The 15,034-nt window shown below is 41.8% G+C and overlaps 1 protein-coding gene across 1 annotated transcript in view; it reads left to right on the top strand.

Annotated features, from left to right (window-relative positions):
* The window catches only part of PITPNM3 (PITPNM family member 3), a 425,437-nt gene that overhangs the window by 265,947 nt on the left and 144,456 nt on the right, over positions 1-15,034 (top strand). Inside the window, exon 4 of the mRNA XM_075263884.1 lies at positions 14,199-14,275. Within this exon, the coding sequence (XP_075119985.1) occupies positions 14,199-14,275 (77 nt within the window). The remainder of the gene's footprint in view (positions 1-14,198; positions 14,276-15,034) is intronic.

Raw genomic sequence — 15,034 nt, 5'->3', positions numbered from 1 at the left:
CCAAACTGGGCTGGTTAGAGGCTCCCTCCACCATGAATTGGTCCAAACTGGGCTGGTTAGAGGCTCCCTCCACCATGAATTTCCCAAAACTTGGCTGTTTAGAGGCTCCCTCCACCATTAATTGGTCCAAACTGGGCTGGTTAGAGGCTCCCTCCACCATGAATTTGCCCAAACTGGGGTGGTTAGAGGCTCCCTCCACCATTAATTGGTCCAAACTGGGCTGGTTAGAGGCTCCCTCCACAATTAATTGGTCCAAACTGGGCTAATTAGAGGCTCCCTCCACCATGAATTGGTCCAAACTGGGTTTTTTAGAGGCTCCCTCCACCATGAATTTGCCCAAACTGGGCTGTTTAGAGGCTCCCTCCACCATGAATTGGTCCAAACTGGGCTGGTTAGAGGCTCCCTCCACCATGAATTGGTCCAAACTGGGCTGGTTAGAGGCTCCCTCCACCATGAATTTCCCAAAACTTGGCTGTTTAGAGGCTCCCTCCACCATGAATTGGTCCAAACTGGGCTGGTTAGAGGCTCCCTCCACCATGAATTTGCCCAAACTGGGCTGTTTAGAGGCTCCCTCCACCATGAATTTGCCCAAACTGGGCTGGTTAGAGGCTCCCTCCACCATGAATTGGTCTAAACTGGGGTTTTTAGAGGCTCCCTCCACCATGAATTGGTCCAAACTTGGCTGTTTAGAGGCTCCCTCCACCATGAATTGGTCCAAACTGGGGTGGTTAGAGGCTCCCTCCACCATTAATTGGTCCAAACTGGGCTGGTTAGAGGCTCCCTTCACCATGAATTGGTCCAAACTTGGCTGTTTAGAGGCTCCCTCCACCATGAATTGGTCCAAACTGGGGTGGTTAGAGGCTCCCTCCACCATGAATTTGCCCAAACTGGGCTGTTTAGAGGCTCCCTCCACCATGAATTGGTCCAAACTGGGCTGGTTAGAGGCTCCCTCCACCATGAATTTCCCAAAACTTGGCTGTTTAGAGGCTCCCTCCACCATTAATTGGTCCAAACTGGGCTGGTTAGAGGCTCCCTCCACCATGAATTTGCCCAAACTGGGGTGGTTAGAGGCTCCCTCCACCATTAATTGGTCCAAACTGGGCTGGTTAGAGGCTCCCTCCACAATTAATTGGTCCAAACTGGGCTAATTAGAGGCTCCCTCCACCATGAATTGGTCCAAACTGGGTTTTTTAGAGGCTCCCTCCACCATGAATTTGCCCAAACTGGGCTGTTTAGAGGCTCCCTCCACCATGAATTGGTCCAAACTGGGCTGGTTAGAGGCTCCCTCCACCATGAATTGGTCCAAACTGGGCTGGTTAGAGGCTCCCTCCACCATGAATTTCCCAAAACTTGGCTGTTTAGAGGCTCCCTCCACCATTAATTGGTCCAAACTGGGCTGGTTAGAGGCTCCCTCCACCATGAATTTGCCCAAACTGGGCTGTTTAGAGGCTCCCTCCACCATGAATTTGCCCAAACTGGGCTGGTTAGAGGCTCCCTCCACCATGAATTGGTCCAAACTGGGGTTTTTAGAGGCTCCCTCCACCATGAATTGGTCCAAACTTGGCTGTTTAGAGGCTCCCTCCACCATGAATTGGTCCAAACTGGGGTGGTTAGAGGCTCCCTCCACCATTAATTGGTCCAAACTGGGCTGGTTAGAGGCTCCCTCCACCATGAATTTCCCAAAACTTGGCTGTTTAGAGGCTCCCTCCACCATTAATTGGTCCAAACTGGGCTGGTTAGAGGCTCCCTCCACCATGAATTTGCCCAAACTGGGCTGTTTAGAGGCTCCCTCCACCATGAATTTGCCCAAACTGGGCTGGTTAGAGGCTCCCTCCACCATGAATTGGTCCAAACTGGGCTGGTTAGAGGCTCCCTCCACCATGAATTTGCCCAAACTGGGCTGTTTAGAGGCTCCCTCCACCATGAATTTGCCCAAACTGGGCTGGTTAGAGGCTCCGTCCACCATGAATTGGTCCAAACGGGTTTTTAGAGGCTCCCTTCACCATGAATTGGTCCAAACTTGGCTGTTTAGAGGCTCCCTCCACCATGAATTGGTCCAAACTGGGGTGGTTAGAGGCTCCCTCCACCATGAATTTGCCCAAACTGGGCTGTTTAGAGGCTCCCTCCACCATGAATTGGTCCAAACTGGGTTTTTTAGAGGCTCCCTCCACCATGAATTGGTCCAAACTGGGCTGGTTAGAGGCTCCCTCCACCATGAATTGGTCCAAACTGGGGTGGTTAGAGGCTCCCTCCACCATTAATTGGTCCAAACTGGGCTGGTTAGAGGCTCCCTCCACCATTAATTGGTCCAAACTGGGCTGGTTAGAGGCTCCCTCCACCATGAATTTGCCCAAACTGGGCTGGTTAGAGGCTCCCTCCACCATGAATTGGTCCAAACTGGGGTTTTTAGAGGCTCCCTCCACCATGAATTGGTCCAAACTGGGGTTTTTAGAGTCTCCCTCCACCATGAATTGGTCCAAACTGGGGTTTTTAGAGGCTCCCTCCACCATGAATTTGCCCAAACTCTGCTGGTTAGAGGCTCAATCCACCCTGATTTTCAAAACAAATGTTGGTGCCAACCTCAACTTACTACAAGGGCCAAATTCACTGCTGGTGACAAGCTCTCCTCACTGCAAGTGCCAAATACACATGTTTCAAGGTGTTTTCCTACTGTCAGAGAGGTGGTATTGAGTGTGTAAAGTGTGTAGTTGTTAGGCTGTGATGTTGGGGTAATAGAGGGTCTTTGGTGTGTTAGATGCCCCCAGACATGCTTCCCCTGCTGTCCCAGTGTCATTCCAGAGGTGTTGGCATCATTTCCTGGGGTGTCATAGTGGACTTGGTGACCCTCCAGACACGGATTTGGGTTTCCCCCTTAACGAGTATCTGTTCCCCATAGACTATAATGGGGTTCGAAACCCGTTCGAACACACGAACATTGAGCGGCTGTTCGAATCGAATTTCGAACCTCGAACATTTTAGTGTTCGCTCATCTCTAGTGATCGCCTATTCTAACTTCATCTAAGAAGCCACTTGGTTACAAAACTCAAAATTTTATAAATGGTTTTGCATCCATTTAGGAAAGTGATATTTATTTAAAACTTAATATTGTAGATTTTTTAATAAATCTTTTTCTTGATTTTTCATCTAAGGCCTGGTTCACATCTGCGTCGGTGATCCGTTCGGAAAGTCTGCATGGGACCCCAAAACGGACTACCGAACGCATTGGCAAGCGGTGTGCAGTTAAATAGACTATAGACTATAATGGGGTCCATGCTTTCCGCATGGTGTTATATAATAATGTACAGCACCATAGAATTAATACAATAGTGTACAGCACCATGGAATTAATGTAATAATGTACAGCACCATGGAATCAATGTAATAATGTACAGCACCATGGAATTAATACAATAATGTACATCACCATGGACATAATATAATAATGTACAGCACCATGAAATTAATGTAATAATGTAAAGCACCATGGACATAATATAATAATGTACAGCACCATGAAATTAATATAATAATGTACAGCACCATGGACATAATATAATAATGTACATCACCATGGAATTAATGTAATAATGTACAGCACCATGGAATTAATACAATAATGTACAGCACCATGGACATAATATAATAATGTACAGCACCATGGAATTATATAATAATGTACAGCACCATGGAATTAATACAATAATGTACAGCACCATGGACATAATATAATAATGTACAGCACCATGGAATTATATAATAATGTACAGCACCATGGAATTAATACAATAATGTACAGCACCATGGACATAATATAATAATGTACAGCACCATGAAATTAATATAATAATGTACAGCACCATGGACATAATATAATAATGTACAGCACCATGGAATTAATAGAATAATGTACGGCACCATGGAATTAATATAATAATGTACAGCACCATGGAATTAATAAAAAATGTACAGCACCATGGAATTAATGTAATAATTTAAAGCAAGAAAAAAGAAAGACAAGAACATGCAGCTAAAAGACATACTAAACAAGGTTACTAGATGTGGTAAAGAGGACCCAAGACAGGATACTCAGAAGGAAATTACGAAAAAGGATGCAGCAGACCACAATCTGAAATGTTTTTACACAAACGCACAAAGCATGGGAAACAAACAAGGAGAACTAGAGCTGATGATACACAAGGAAAACTATGACGTCATCGGCATCACAGAAACCTGGTGGAACGACATGCATGATTGGAACATACAGATGGAAGGATACAACTTATTCAAAAAGACTAGAACTAATAAAAGAGGGGGTGGAGTTGCATTGTATGTTAAGAAAGAACACATCTCCACAGAAATTACAGTCTTACAGAATGATAATCTACTGGAAATTATTTGGGTAGTAATTCAAGGGAAAAACAATGATAAGGACATCATACTAGGCGTTTATTACAGACCACCAGGACAGACAGAAGACATGGATGAGATTTTTTCACAGCAAATGACCACGCTCTCAAAGAAACATGAAATAGTGATCATGGGAGACTTCAATTACCCTGACATTCATTGGGAAACCCACACAGCCAAGAGTAAAGGCTCCATCAAATTTTTATCCTCTCTAGCAGACAACTTCATTTCCCAGCTAGTAGAAGAAAACACGAGAGGAATATCCATTTTGGACCTAGTCCTAACCAACAAAAAGCACATGGTTGAGGGACTATGGGTAGCAGGGACACTGGGATTCAGCGATCATGCTATACTTGAGTTTGGGGTTGCAAGAAGAAGAAGACCTGAGAAGACACAGACTTCAAGGCTCGACTTTAGCAGGGCAGACTTCAAGAGCCTGAAGGCAAGGGTTAGCAGAATTCCATGGTGCAAAATTCTTAAGCACAAAAATGCACATGAAGGGTGGGAAATCTTCCGTAGGGAAATCATTAAAGCACAGGAACTAACAATACCTAGAAGGAAGAAAAATGGGAAGCACCTAAAAATATCAGGATGGATGACCAAAAAATTACATAACATGCTAAAAAGGAAAAAGGAAACATACAAAAAGTGGAAGATGGGAACTATACCTAAGGAAGAGTACACAGCAGTCTGCAGACTCTGCAAGACAAGCATCAAAGGAGCTAAGGCTGAACACGAATTGAAGCTTGCAAAAGAGGCAAAGAGTAAGGTAAAAGGATTTTGGGGATATGTTAAAAGCAAAAGAAAAGTGAAGGAGACCATTGGAGTCCTGAAGAATGACAAAGGAGAAACAGTTAACATGGTGGAACAGCAGGTGGAGCTACTAAATTCATATTTTGTATCTGTCTTCTCCCAAGAAACTAATGGAAATATCGACATTAATGGTGATGGAGATGAGGGGAAGGAGGACTCCAAGCTGACTATAAGCGAAGGTCTGGTAAGAGAGCACTTAGCCAAGTTACAGGAAACCAAGTCCCCAGGACCAGATGATTTACACCCTAGAGTCCTGAAAGAGATAGCAGAGGAAATAACAGAACCCCTTGCTATAATCTTCGGTAAGTCATGGGAAACAGGAGTGGTCCCTTTAGATTGGAAAAGGGCAAATGTTGTCCCCATCTACAAAAAGGGGAAAAGGGACGATCCAGGAAATTACAGGCCGGTAAGTCTGACCTCGATAGCAGGAAAAATCTTTGAGCAAATTGTCAAGGAACATTTACTTCGGTACCTGGATGGGAAGGCATTAATTAACCAGAGCCAGCACGGCTTTATGACCAATAAATCTTGTCAGACTAACCTGATTTCCTTCTACAACAAAATCACTGAATGGTTGGACCAAGGGAATGCCGTGGACATAGTATATCTTGACTTCAGTAAGGCATTTGATAAAGTATCACATAACCTTCTTATTGAAAAAATGATTAAGTATGGCTTTGACAAAAAATCAGTTAGGTGGATTCACAACTGGCTTAATGATCGGGCACAACGAGTAATACTAAATGGCTACACATCCAACTGGAAGAAAGTCAAAAGCGGGGTGCCGCAGGGCTCTGTTCTGGGCCCAGTACTTTTTAATATCTTTATAAATGATCTGGACGATGGAATTATTGGGGAACTCATAAAATATGCAGATGATACGAAGATAGGAGGAATAGCCAACACTAGAGAGGAGAGAGAGTGTATTCAAAAGGACTTAGACACACTGGAACAATGGGCTGAGGCGAACAAAATGGTATTTAACAGGGACAAATGCAAAGTTCTACATCTGGGTAACAGAAATGTAAAAAACATATATAGTATGGGAGGAATAGAACTAAGTGATAGCATAGGGGAAAAGGACTTGGGCATAATAGTAGATCACAAATTCAACATGAGCCAACAGTGCGGTGCTGCTGCAAAAAAGGCGAATAAAATTCTGGGATGTATTGAGACAAGCATTGAATCTAGATCAAGAGAGGTCATTATTCCGCTGTACTCTTCCCTGGTCAGACCACACCTGGAATACTGTGTACAGTTCTGGGCGCCTCAATTCAAGAAAGACATCGATATATTGGAGCAAGTCCAGAGAAGAGCAACCAAAATGGTGGAAGGTCTGCAAACCATGTCCTATGGGGAGCAGCTAAAAGAACGGGGATTGTTTAGTTTGCAGAAGAGAAGGCTGAGGGGAGATTTAATAGCAGTCTACAAATATCTGAAAGGTAGTCACAGTGCAGAGGGATCTACCCTATTCTCATTAGCACAAGGAAGTACAAGAAGCAATGGGATGAAACTAAAGGGAAAGAGATACAGATTAGACATTAGGAAAAACTTTCTGACAGTGAGGGTAGTGAGAGAGTGGAATAGGCTGCCACGGGAGGTGGTGGGCGCTCCATCAATGGAAATCTTCAAGCGGAATCTGGATAAACATATAGCTGGGATGATTTAGGAAAACCTGCACTCGCAGGGGGTTGGACCCGATGGCCCTTGAGGTCCCTTCCAACTCTACCAAAAAAAAAAAAAAAAAAAAATTAATATAATAATGTACAGCACCATGGAATTAATGGTGCTATATAAATAAACAATAATAATAATAATAATAATAATAATAATAATAATTAATAATATGCTATGGTGTCTTCAAACCTTTTTTGCAATTTAGTCCTTTGAGATTTCCTCTAAAAATGTGTTATCTCTATAAAAACATAGTACTATCACTACATATCCTGTAACATGTACTAGTTTCTTCATCTATATTCCTTCAAAGTCTGCTCTCACATCTAAACTACATTTCTTAAAAGCGGCACGATATGAGGCTCTATTACTGCTTTTGCTCAATTCAGTTTTTCTTTTCATGTACTCGTCTCTGACAGCAGAGGTCCATGCAGATAGGAAACTACATATGGTGGGCCTTTACTCAGCTGATCACACTTTTATACTAGGCAAATCAGTGCCAAAAATTATAGAACTAGTTTTCATTTTTTTACAGAACAGAATGTTAGAACTTATTTGATAAGCACTAAAAGAATTAGACCTCAACCAGGAGATAACCAGGGACTATGGGGTAAGCCACTTGTTTGCCAAGGACCAAACACTAAAACAGCAAAATATAACTAAATATGCAATGCTCATTGACAGGTCTCTGCCATGGACCAAGACCAAGTGTGTTTACCAACCAATGCATTCTGGGGGTATGTTCATAGTACATCAGGGATATGGCAGTCAGTCCCTTCTGGTGAAGCCAAATCATGGTCTTGATTTTAATCCAAATCATATTTGAGCAGCAGTCTCCAAAAAATGTCACCAATTCTTTAAAACAAAGCAAAACAAAATGGCAGACATATGCAGTAGAAAAACAGGCTAGGATGACCATTTTTAGGAAAACTGTCTCTGTTACCCAATGAAAACTGTTGCGAACAAACAGTTTCTCTTCTAGGCCATTTTATACACCTGCTTGTCTTCCTTGTAAAGATCCTCTTAAGTGACTAAATAACTCTTTAGCCCTGAGATCAGTCAGCCAGAATGTCATTGAGTATGATCAGTCTCTTGACGGGTCCTCTGGCTGGTCATGTGATCGGTAGACTGACTTACCCATCCACTTACCAGCCCAAAGTTACTTTTGCCTATATGTTATGCTCTCATAGACTTACATAGCAACCAGGAACTTCTTTCTGCTATGTGATTTGGCAAGTCAGGCCTCGTTCACATCTGCGTTGGTAATCCATTCGGTGGAGTCTGCATGGGGACCCCCCTGAACACATTGGCAAGCGGTTTCTTCTATCCATTTTTCTCTCTACATATGCTCAAAATAAAGAAATGGAACACAAACAGACACAAATAGCCATTTTTTTTTTGACGGACACTCATTGCCTAATCTGTCTATAAAGACTTATTCGGGTATTCGCTGTGTAATCCTTTGGAAACCTGTTTGGACCAAACTGTTTTACGGTTTGGCAGCAGACGGATTCCAAGCACAAGTGTGAACCTAGCGTCAATAGAAAAATCAAAAAATACTTAAAACCTTAACGAATATTGCTTTTATTTTAAACAGAATACATTTGACCTTGGCTCACAATGCCTTTTTTTTTGCTTCCTCTTCTTATCCTTTAGCTAATGGAGCTGCCATGTTGACTTTATTACCCCTAAGGTTTTCTATCATATTATTATGGCATTTCACTCTATTTTTAGCTTCAATACAAACCTTTTTTTTTGTTCTTTTTTAAAATTTGCTGTTTTTGTATCTTTTTTCATAAAATTCCGGCCATCTATGTACCATTGAATAATGAAAACTCCATTTATTAAAAATACTTTTGTCTTGGCTGCTCTATATGTCCCCGGATTTGAAGTAGAAAGATGTATTCAAAGCCACAGAAAAGCCCCCCTTCCCGTGTTTCAGTTCTTTTATTCCGATGATCTTTGCTGAATTTAATTGTATTTATAAACCCATTTTTAAATTACAAGAGAGAAGAATATATTGAAAAGTTGTATTTTTTGTGGGTCATGGTCCTTATACAATAAGTCATTTTATCTGCCATTTATCCATTTTTATATATTTTTGAAAGCAGTGCCCTTTTTAAAATGAATTATGCCATGTCTTTTGGAAACAGGCCTGTTCTTGGCAGGGTCTGAATCTTCCGTCTTTATAGAAGGAGAAGTTCACTGTCTTTTTATCAAGGTTTTTGACAAGAAAGAAGACATTTTTTAAATGAGCAACCATCTCTCTTTTTTGGCCTTCTGGCAAGTAAATTGTTCTATAATCAAACTGGCTACTAAAATGTCAGTACATGATGTACTGTCTGAATTGTTCATCTGACAGTCAAAATCCTGCAATATGTCAAAGTAAAAATGATCTAGTTTGAGAATAAATTGTTACGTGATACAGCTTTTTTCTGATTCTCTTCACTTCTTGATATGTTGTGAAACTAGTTAGGTAAGAAGTTGAGAAAACTTATAAAGGTTGCCCAGGAAGGCCGTGCCGATGCCCAGTGCCACAGGCAGGCCGGCGTGATGGGGCAGGAAGTGAGGTAGCAGTTGTTAGGGGAGGGGGCGCCGGCAATGGTGGGAGTAACCAGGGGAAGGGTTAGGGTAAGTTCACACAGGGTTTTTTGCTCCAGAACCTGAGGCGGAGGCCGCCTCTGGTTCCGGACCAAAATACGGGTAGCTGCGACTGGATGCCGATACATTGCACTAGCATCCAGTTGCCCACTCCGCTCCGGATTAGGCCCAAATGAATACGCCTAGTTGGGAGGGAGTGTCTTCAGGAGGCGAATCTTCCTGTTGCTTCTTTTTCCGGGAGTTGGAACAAACGAACTGACCAGCTCCCATTGATATCAAATCTTTTTGGTCAGGATTTTGAGTTGGATATGACCTCAAAATCTTAACGAAAAAACCTTATATGAACTTTCCCTTAAAAGCCCAACAAAGCTTCCTGTTGTCAGTTGTGGCTTGGGAAGCTGTGGAGGCCTGCTCACTCTTATTTAGAATGATTTGGGGGTACATTGGTTTTTCTCTTATGTCACAAAGGGATGTTTGGAGGGTTGGGGAGTCCTTGGAGTTGATTAAAATTCTAGGAAGTGGGAAACGTTGCGATTAGTTTTCTCCTACAGTTAACAGCATGTGGTCTGGCTGTTTTTGTTTTGGTTGTGCAGCCATCTGTGTTTTATGGTGCCCCTGAGCCTGTAGTTTGTGGCTGGAGACAATCTGCATGGTGGACAGATTGGAGACCAGATCTTTGTAGCTTCAAGGACCCCTGTCCCATACAATTATTCTAAGGGTTAGTTGGGTTGTTATGGGTGGGGTTTTTTTTTGTATAATATAGTTATTTATATAAATTTATAGACTTTGATAAGACCGGTTATTTGTTTGTATTGTTAATAAAATGGCTGCTGTAGCCAATTAATCCAACCTCTAGACCTAGACTAGTGTCATTTTTTAATGTTGCCGAATGGTTGGGTTTCGGAAAGGGGGCAGCACAAGTGGATAAAGACATTTTTATTTTGCAAACAACATGAAATGTAGTTACCGTATATACTCGAGTATAAGCTGACCTGAATATAAGCCGAGGCCCCTAATTTTACAACAAAAAACTGGGAAAACTTATTGATTCGAGTATAAGCCTAGTGGGGAAATGCAGCAACTACAGGAAAATTTCAAAAATTAAAATGGTCGGAGTTTTTGGGTGCAATAGATGCTGGGAAAGGGGAAGGGGAGGGGGTGTTTTGGTTGTCTGTCTGACCCTTCCCTGAGCTTGAGGACTGTTTTTTTTTGCCCCACTTGGAATTCAGTCTGGCTGAATATAGGGTATCTGCAGTGCTCCTATTAACCCCTTTTCCGACGGAACAGGAGCACTGCAGATACCCTATATTCAGTAGACCTGGCACTTTCAGACACAGGGATACCTAATGTGTATGTGTTTCATAGTAATTTTCTACTTTTGTATGTATTCTAGGGAAAGGAGGGATTTACAACTTTTTATTTTTTATTTTTTTGTTAGAGCTTCTTCCCCCCCCTCCCCCCCCCACTATTTTATGGGAGATTCTATACATTGATATTGCGGCTGGTCATAGACCCCCCCCCCCAAATAAAAAATTTTTAAAAAAATTCTGACTCGAGTATAAGCAGAGGGGGACTTTTTCAGCACAAAAACTGTGCTGAAAAATTCAGCTTATACTCGAGTATGTACGGTATCTATACCACTGGCTTTAAACAAATTCTGTTTGCAGTATATTGGTTATAATCCTACACAATACCTTGTAGAGGTGATTCTATCCTTTTTTTTGTTGTTGTTGTAAATCATTATTTTATCAGTATGCAAATGAGGATTAATATGCTTTGCGTGGGAATCTAGAGCTGAAAACTAAGCCCAAGCAAACTATGGCACTTCTCCCCATTAGCCTATGAAGAGACAATAACTAGAATCAGGAATATTTCTAATGATTCAAAGCAAAATATAGTTTTGCCTGATCAAACAGAGAAGTGAAGGATTTCTTTAAGAGAAAACTCCTTTAATTGTTTGTTTCTCATTGTTCGGCACTCATATGTGGCTGGCGATACTTTGGCGTTAGACGTTCCCTTTTTGTCCGGTAGTTCTAAGATTTGAAAGGTATATAGGTCAGGGGAACTAAAACAACACAACCACTTCAGTCTGTAACTTTCCAGGCAATACAGAATCCGACAACTTGCTGTTAAGAAAAGCGCATTAATTATGATTTAATGGATTAAGGTATTGATTCACCACGGGGCAGACACTAATTAACCTTCCTTCACTGTAGTGTTGCGAGCCGCTGATTGTTAGCAATGCCAGCATTGTGTGGGAAGGCCAAACTCGGTTTATCCGCACTTGTAGCTCACTTCAGGGGTTGAAATGCTCTCAAAACTCAGCACCCTTCAATTGTTAAAGGGGATTTTCATATCTGGAAAACAAAATGCCAAATGGAGAAATGACTAATTTGAAATACAGAGAAAGTGTTACATTGTATCTTTTGATGCTAGCAGAGTTTAGGTATGTTGAATGGAATGAAACCTTTTACACAATGAAAGTAAGATTATTTACCCATAGTAACCTTGAGCGGCTGTGGGTGGAAAGGAACAATCTGACAAAATAAATTGTTTATGTACACAATCCTAGATATGAACTGTTCGCTAGATAGATACTAGTATATTCTCAGGGATGATGTCATCAAGATGATAGACCAAGGCCAAGGTTAGATGTTATTGATCCTCGGTGGTGCAAAAGGTGAAAGGTTGTTCTACTAGATGAAATTTGTTTAATGCTCACCTAGCCTTTGAGATGACCTTTCAGGTCATATGTGGTAGGCATATTATTATTCTTGTATAATGTAGGACTTGTATGTTTTATGTTTAGCAGTTTTCTCCTCTGCAGCATCTATCTCTCATTCTCAGTTGTCCCTGAGCTGATGGGTGGAGACTAGCAGCTATGATGTTATGACACGCACAGAGAAGTGAAGATTTGACTCCCCTGACTGTAGCACATGAGAGCCAGTCTGTTATGGAGGACAGCTGTAGCTGACTAGTACTTGGGGTGATATACAAACCCACTGATGGGTCCAGCATCTTCTCTGTGCCTGTTCTTCTACTTCTCTCACACTTGGCCCTTCCGCTTCCTCCTCTTTCCATACACTTCTATTGTGATAGGCAGTTTGACACCATCACTGGATTGCATGGAACTTAGAAAGCATTTCAATTAAAGAAGGTGGAGAGAAGCAAGAAAGGGGTATAATATTGTTGAGAAACAAAGTTTATCATCTTTAGCTGTACTAATTTATGCAAAATTAGTTGCAAAAGTTTTGTTTTAAATGTGTTTAAGGCTAAGACCCCACGGGAAACCCTGCACTAAATCGGTTCTTCCTGCAGCGCTTTGAACAGAAAGTTCACAGAGTTTTCCTCCGTGGACTTTCTGTTACCATTATATCTATGGGAAAGCTGCTAGCGTTTCCGTAGATATAATTGACATGCTGCGATTTCTAAAACCGCACCGGTTTTGGAAATTGTAGCGTGTCCGCACTGCGGTTTTTCCTGCAAAGTGGGCATGGGATTTGCATGAATCCCACACATGTTACATGTACTGTATAACGCTGCGATTTTTCCCACATTTCTGGCCTGTGGGGCCCCGGCCTAAAATGGTAATTGAGTAAATGCACTAATATCCTTTTAGTATAATGGCAGCTTTATGTTCTGATTTCACTGCTCAACCAGGTTAATTCCAACACAAATAGGGATCTTTCTTCTTTACTCGCCACACGGCCAAAATGGAATTGTGCTCAAAAGGGGCGGCTGTGTGATTCAGTACAATAGCTAAGCCAGCTCCCTTCTTTATGAGAATGAATTCCGAGAAAGAGAAGGGACTATAAGGGAGAGAAGCTTCCTTTCTGTGTCAAAAATTAACCCCGTGGTTGAGTGAAACTGGTGGTGGGATTGGGATAGCAGTGCTGTTTACAAAGGTGGGTATGTTGAACACATTCAGGCTAAGGCCCCATGTGGTTGGAAAATCCACGGCAACAACGCATCCCGGTTCCACAGCGCTTTAGTCAGAAAGTTTGCAGAGGTTTCCTATGCTGACTTTCTGTTTCTGCTACCTATGGGGAAAACGCCAACATTTTCGTTGGTATAATTGACATTCTGTGATTCCTAAAATCATTTCGGTTTTGGAAATCGCTGTGTGTCCGCATTACGACTTTTACCACACAGCGGCCATGGGATTCACTAGAATCCACATTGCTGTGAGTGTAAAACGCCACCATTTTTTTCCACCGTGGCGCTTATGCCACGTAGGGCCCAGCCTTACACAAGTTTTTACCTTTCTGGAGAGCCCTTTTAAGGTTCCACAATCAACATCACTAGGTGCCCATCCCTGATCATTTTTATGAAATTGAATTAGGGTATGTCGGTTTTGTCAATTGTTGAACTGTATTTGGCTTTGATAAGTAAGGTTATCCTATGGTTAATGCCTTTCCTTTCTGGTCTATCATAAATACTTGATCACAACAAGAACATAAAACTTCATGGAGATACTAGCCTGGCCGCCGTGAACTTCATGCTTATAGAGCTTTTTCATTTCCTGTGCTTAAGTAGCTAGCCAGGGTTCTTCTCTCACATTCTCAGAATTTATTTACAGATTAAATGAGTTCTTGTAAAAATGACCCAAAGTGTCAGTAAAAGCCTGAGAGAGGAAATCGTATCGTGATCATGTCATCACAAAGCCATATCTCCCTACTTTATGCTATTTTTGTTTTCAATAGGAGAACTCTACCGAGTACATGGGAGGAAACACAGATGCCCACGGCAGAGCAGTTTTGAGATCCATGAAGACAGTGAGGTGAGGGCATTCTCTTACACTTTGTATTCCTGTATTGTAAACGAAATTAAACAATCTCCCCTACACCCAACTCCAGTAGGTAATGTACCTTACTTTCTATCACTGAGCACCCAGCAGAATATTGTGGAACTCTTGGAATACGCGCATTTGCAAAGGTCAATAAAAAAATGGAAAAATGTTTCTTTTAGGCCAGGACCCCATGCAGAGATTTGGCTGCAGCACTTTACAGTACCTACAAAGTGGATGGGATTCTGTATATTCTACACATTGCAGAAAAAATCTGCAGCAGAAATTCTGCAGTATTAAAAGTGGTTGCGTTTTTGTAATCTGCAGCATGTCAACTCTACCTATGGAAATGCTGGTGTTTTCCATATAGGTATAATAGGGAAGTACGCAGAGGAAACCTCTGAAAAGCGATGAGGAGAAAAAACACAATGTTTCCGCTGCAGTGTTTTTTGCGGTGCTTTTTGGCTGCCTTGGCCTCAACAGGTTTTCAATTGTAGCCTTTTCTCTGTTGGTTCCATAGAAACACACATAGCAACATTATCGAAAGTTGTCCCTTTAAAATAAAGCTGATAATTATCATAATGGAACTCCTTTTAATACCGAAGATATTACCTACCTATACTTATACAATATCCAATGTATTTATTTATTATGCGTACTTGTATAGCGCCATCATATTCCGCAGCGCTTTACAGACATTGTCAGGCACTGTCCCATATAGGGCTCACAATTTATTTTCCCTATCAGTATGTC

This window comes from Leptodactylus fuscus, chromosome 2 (assembly GCF_031893055.1).
Source record: "Leptodactylus fuscus isolate aLepFus1 chromosome 2, aLepFus1.hap2, whole genome shotgun sequence".
NCBI lineage: Eukaryota > Metazoa > Chordata > Amphibia > Anura > Leptodactylidae > Leptodactylus > Leptodactylus fuscus.
This window is presented reverse-complemented; position numbering and strand designations above follow the sequence as displayed.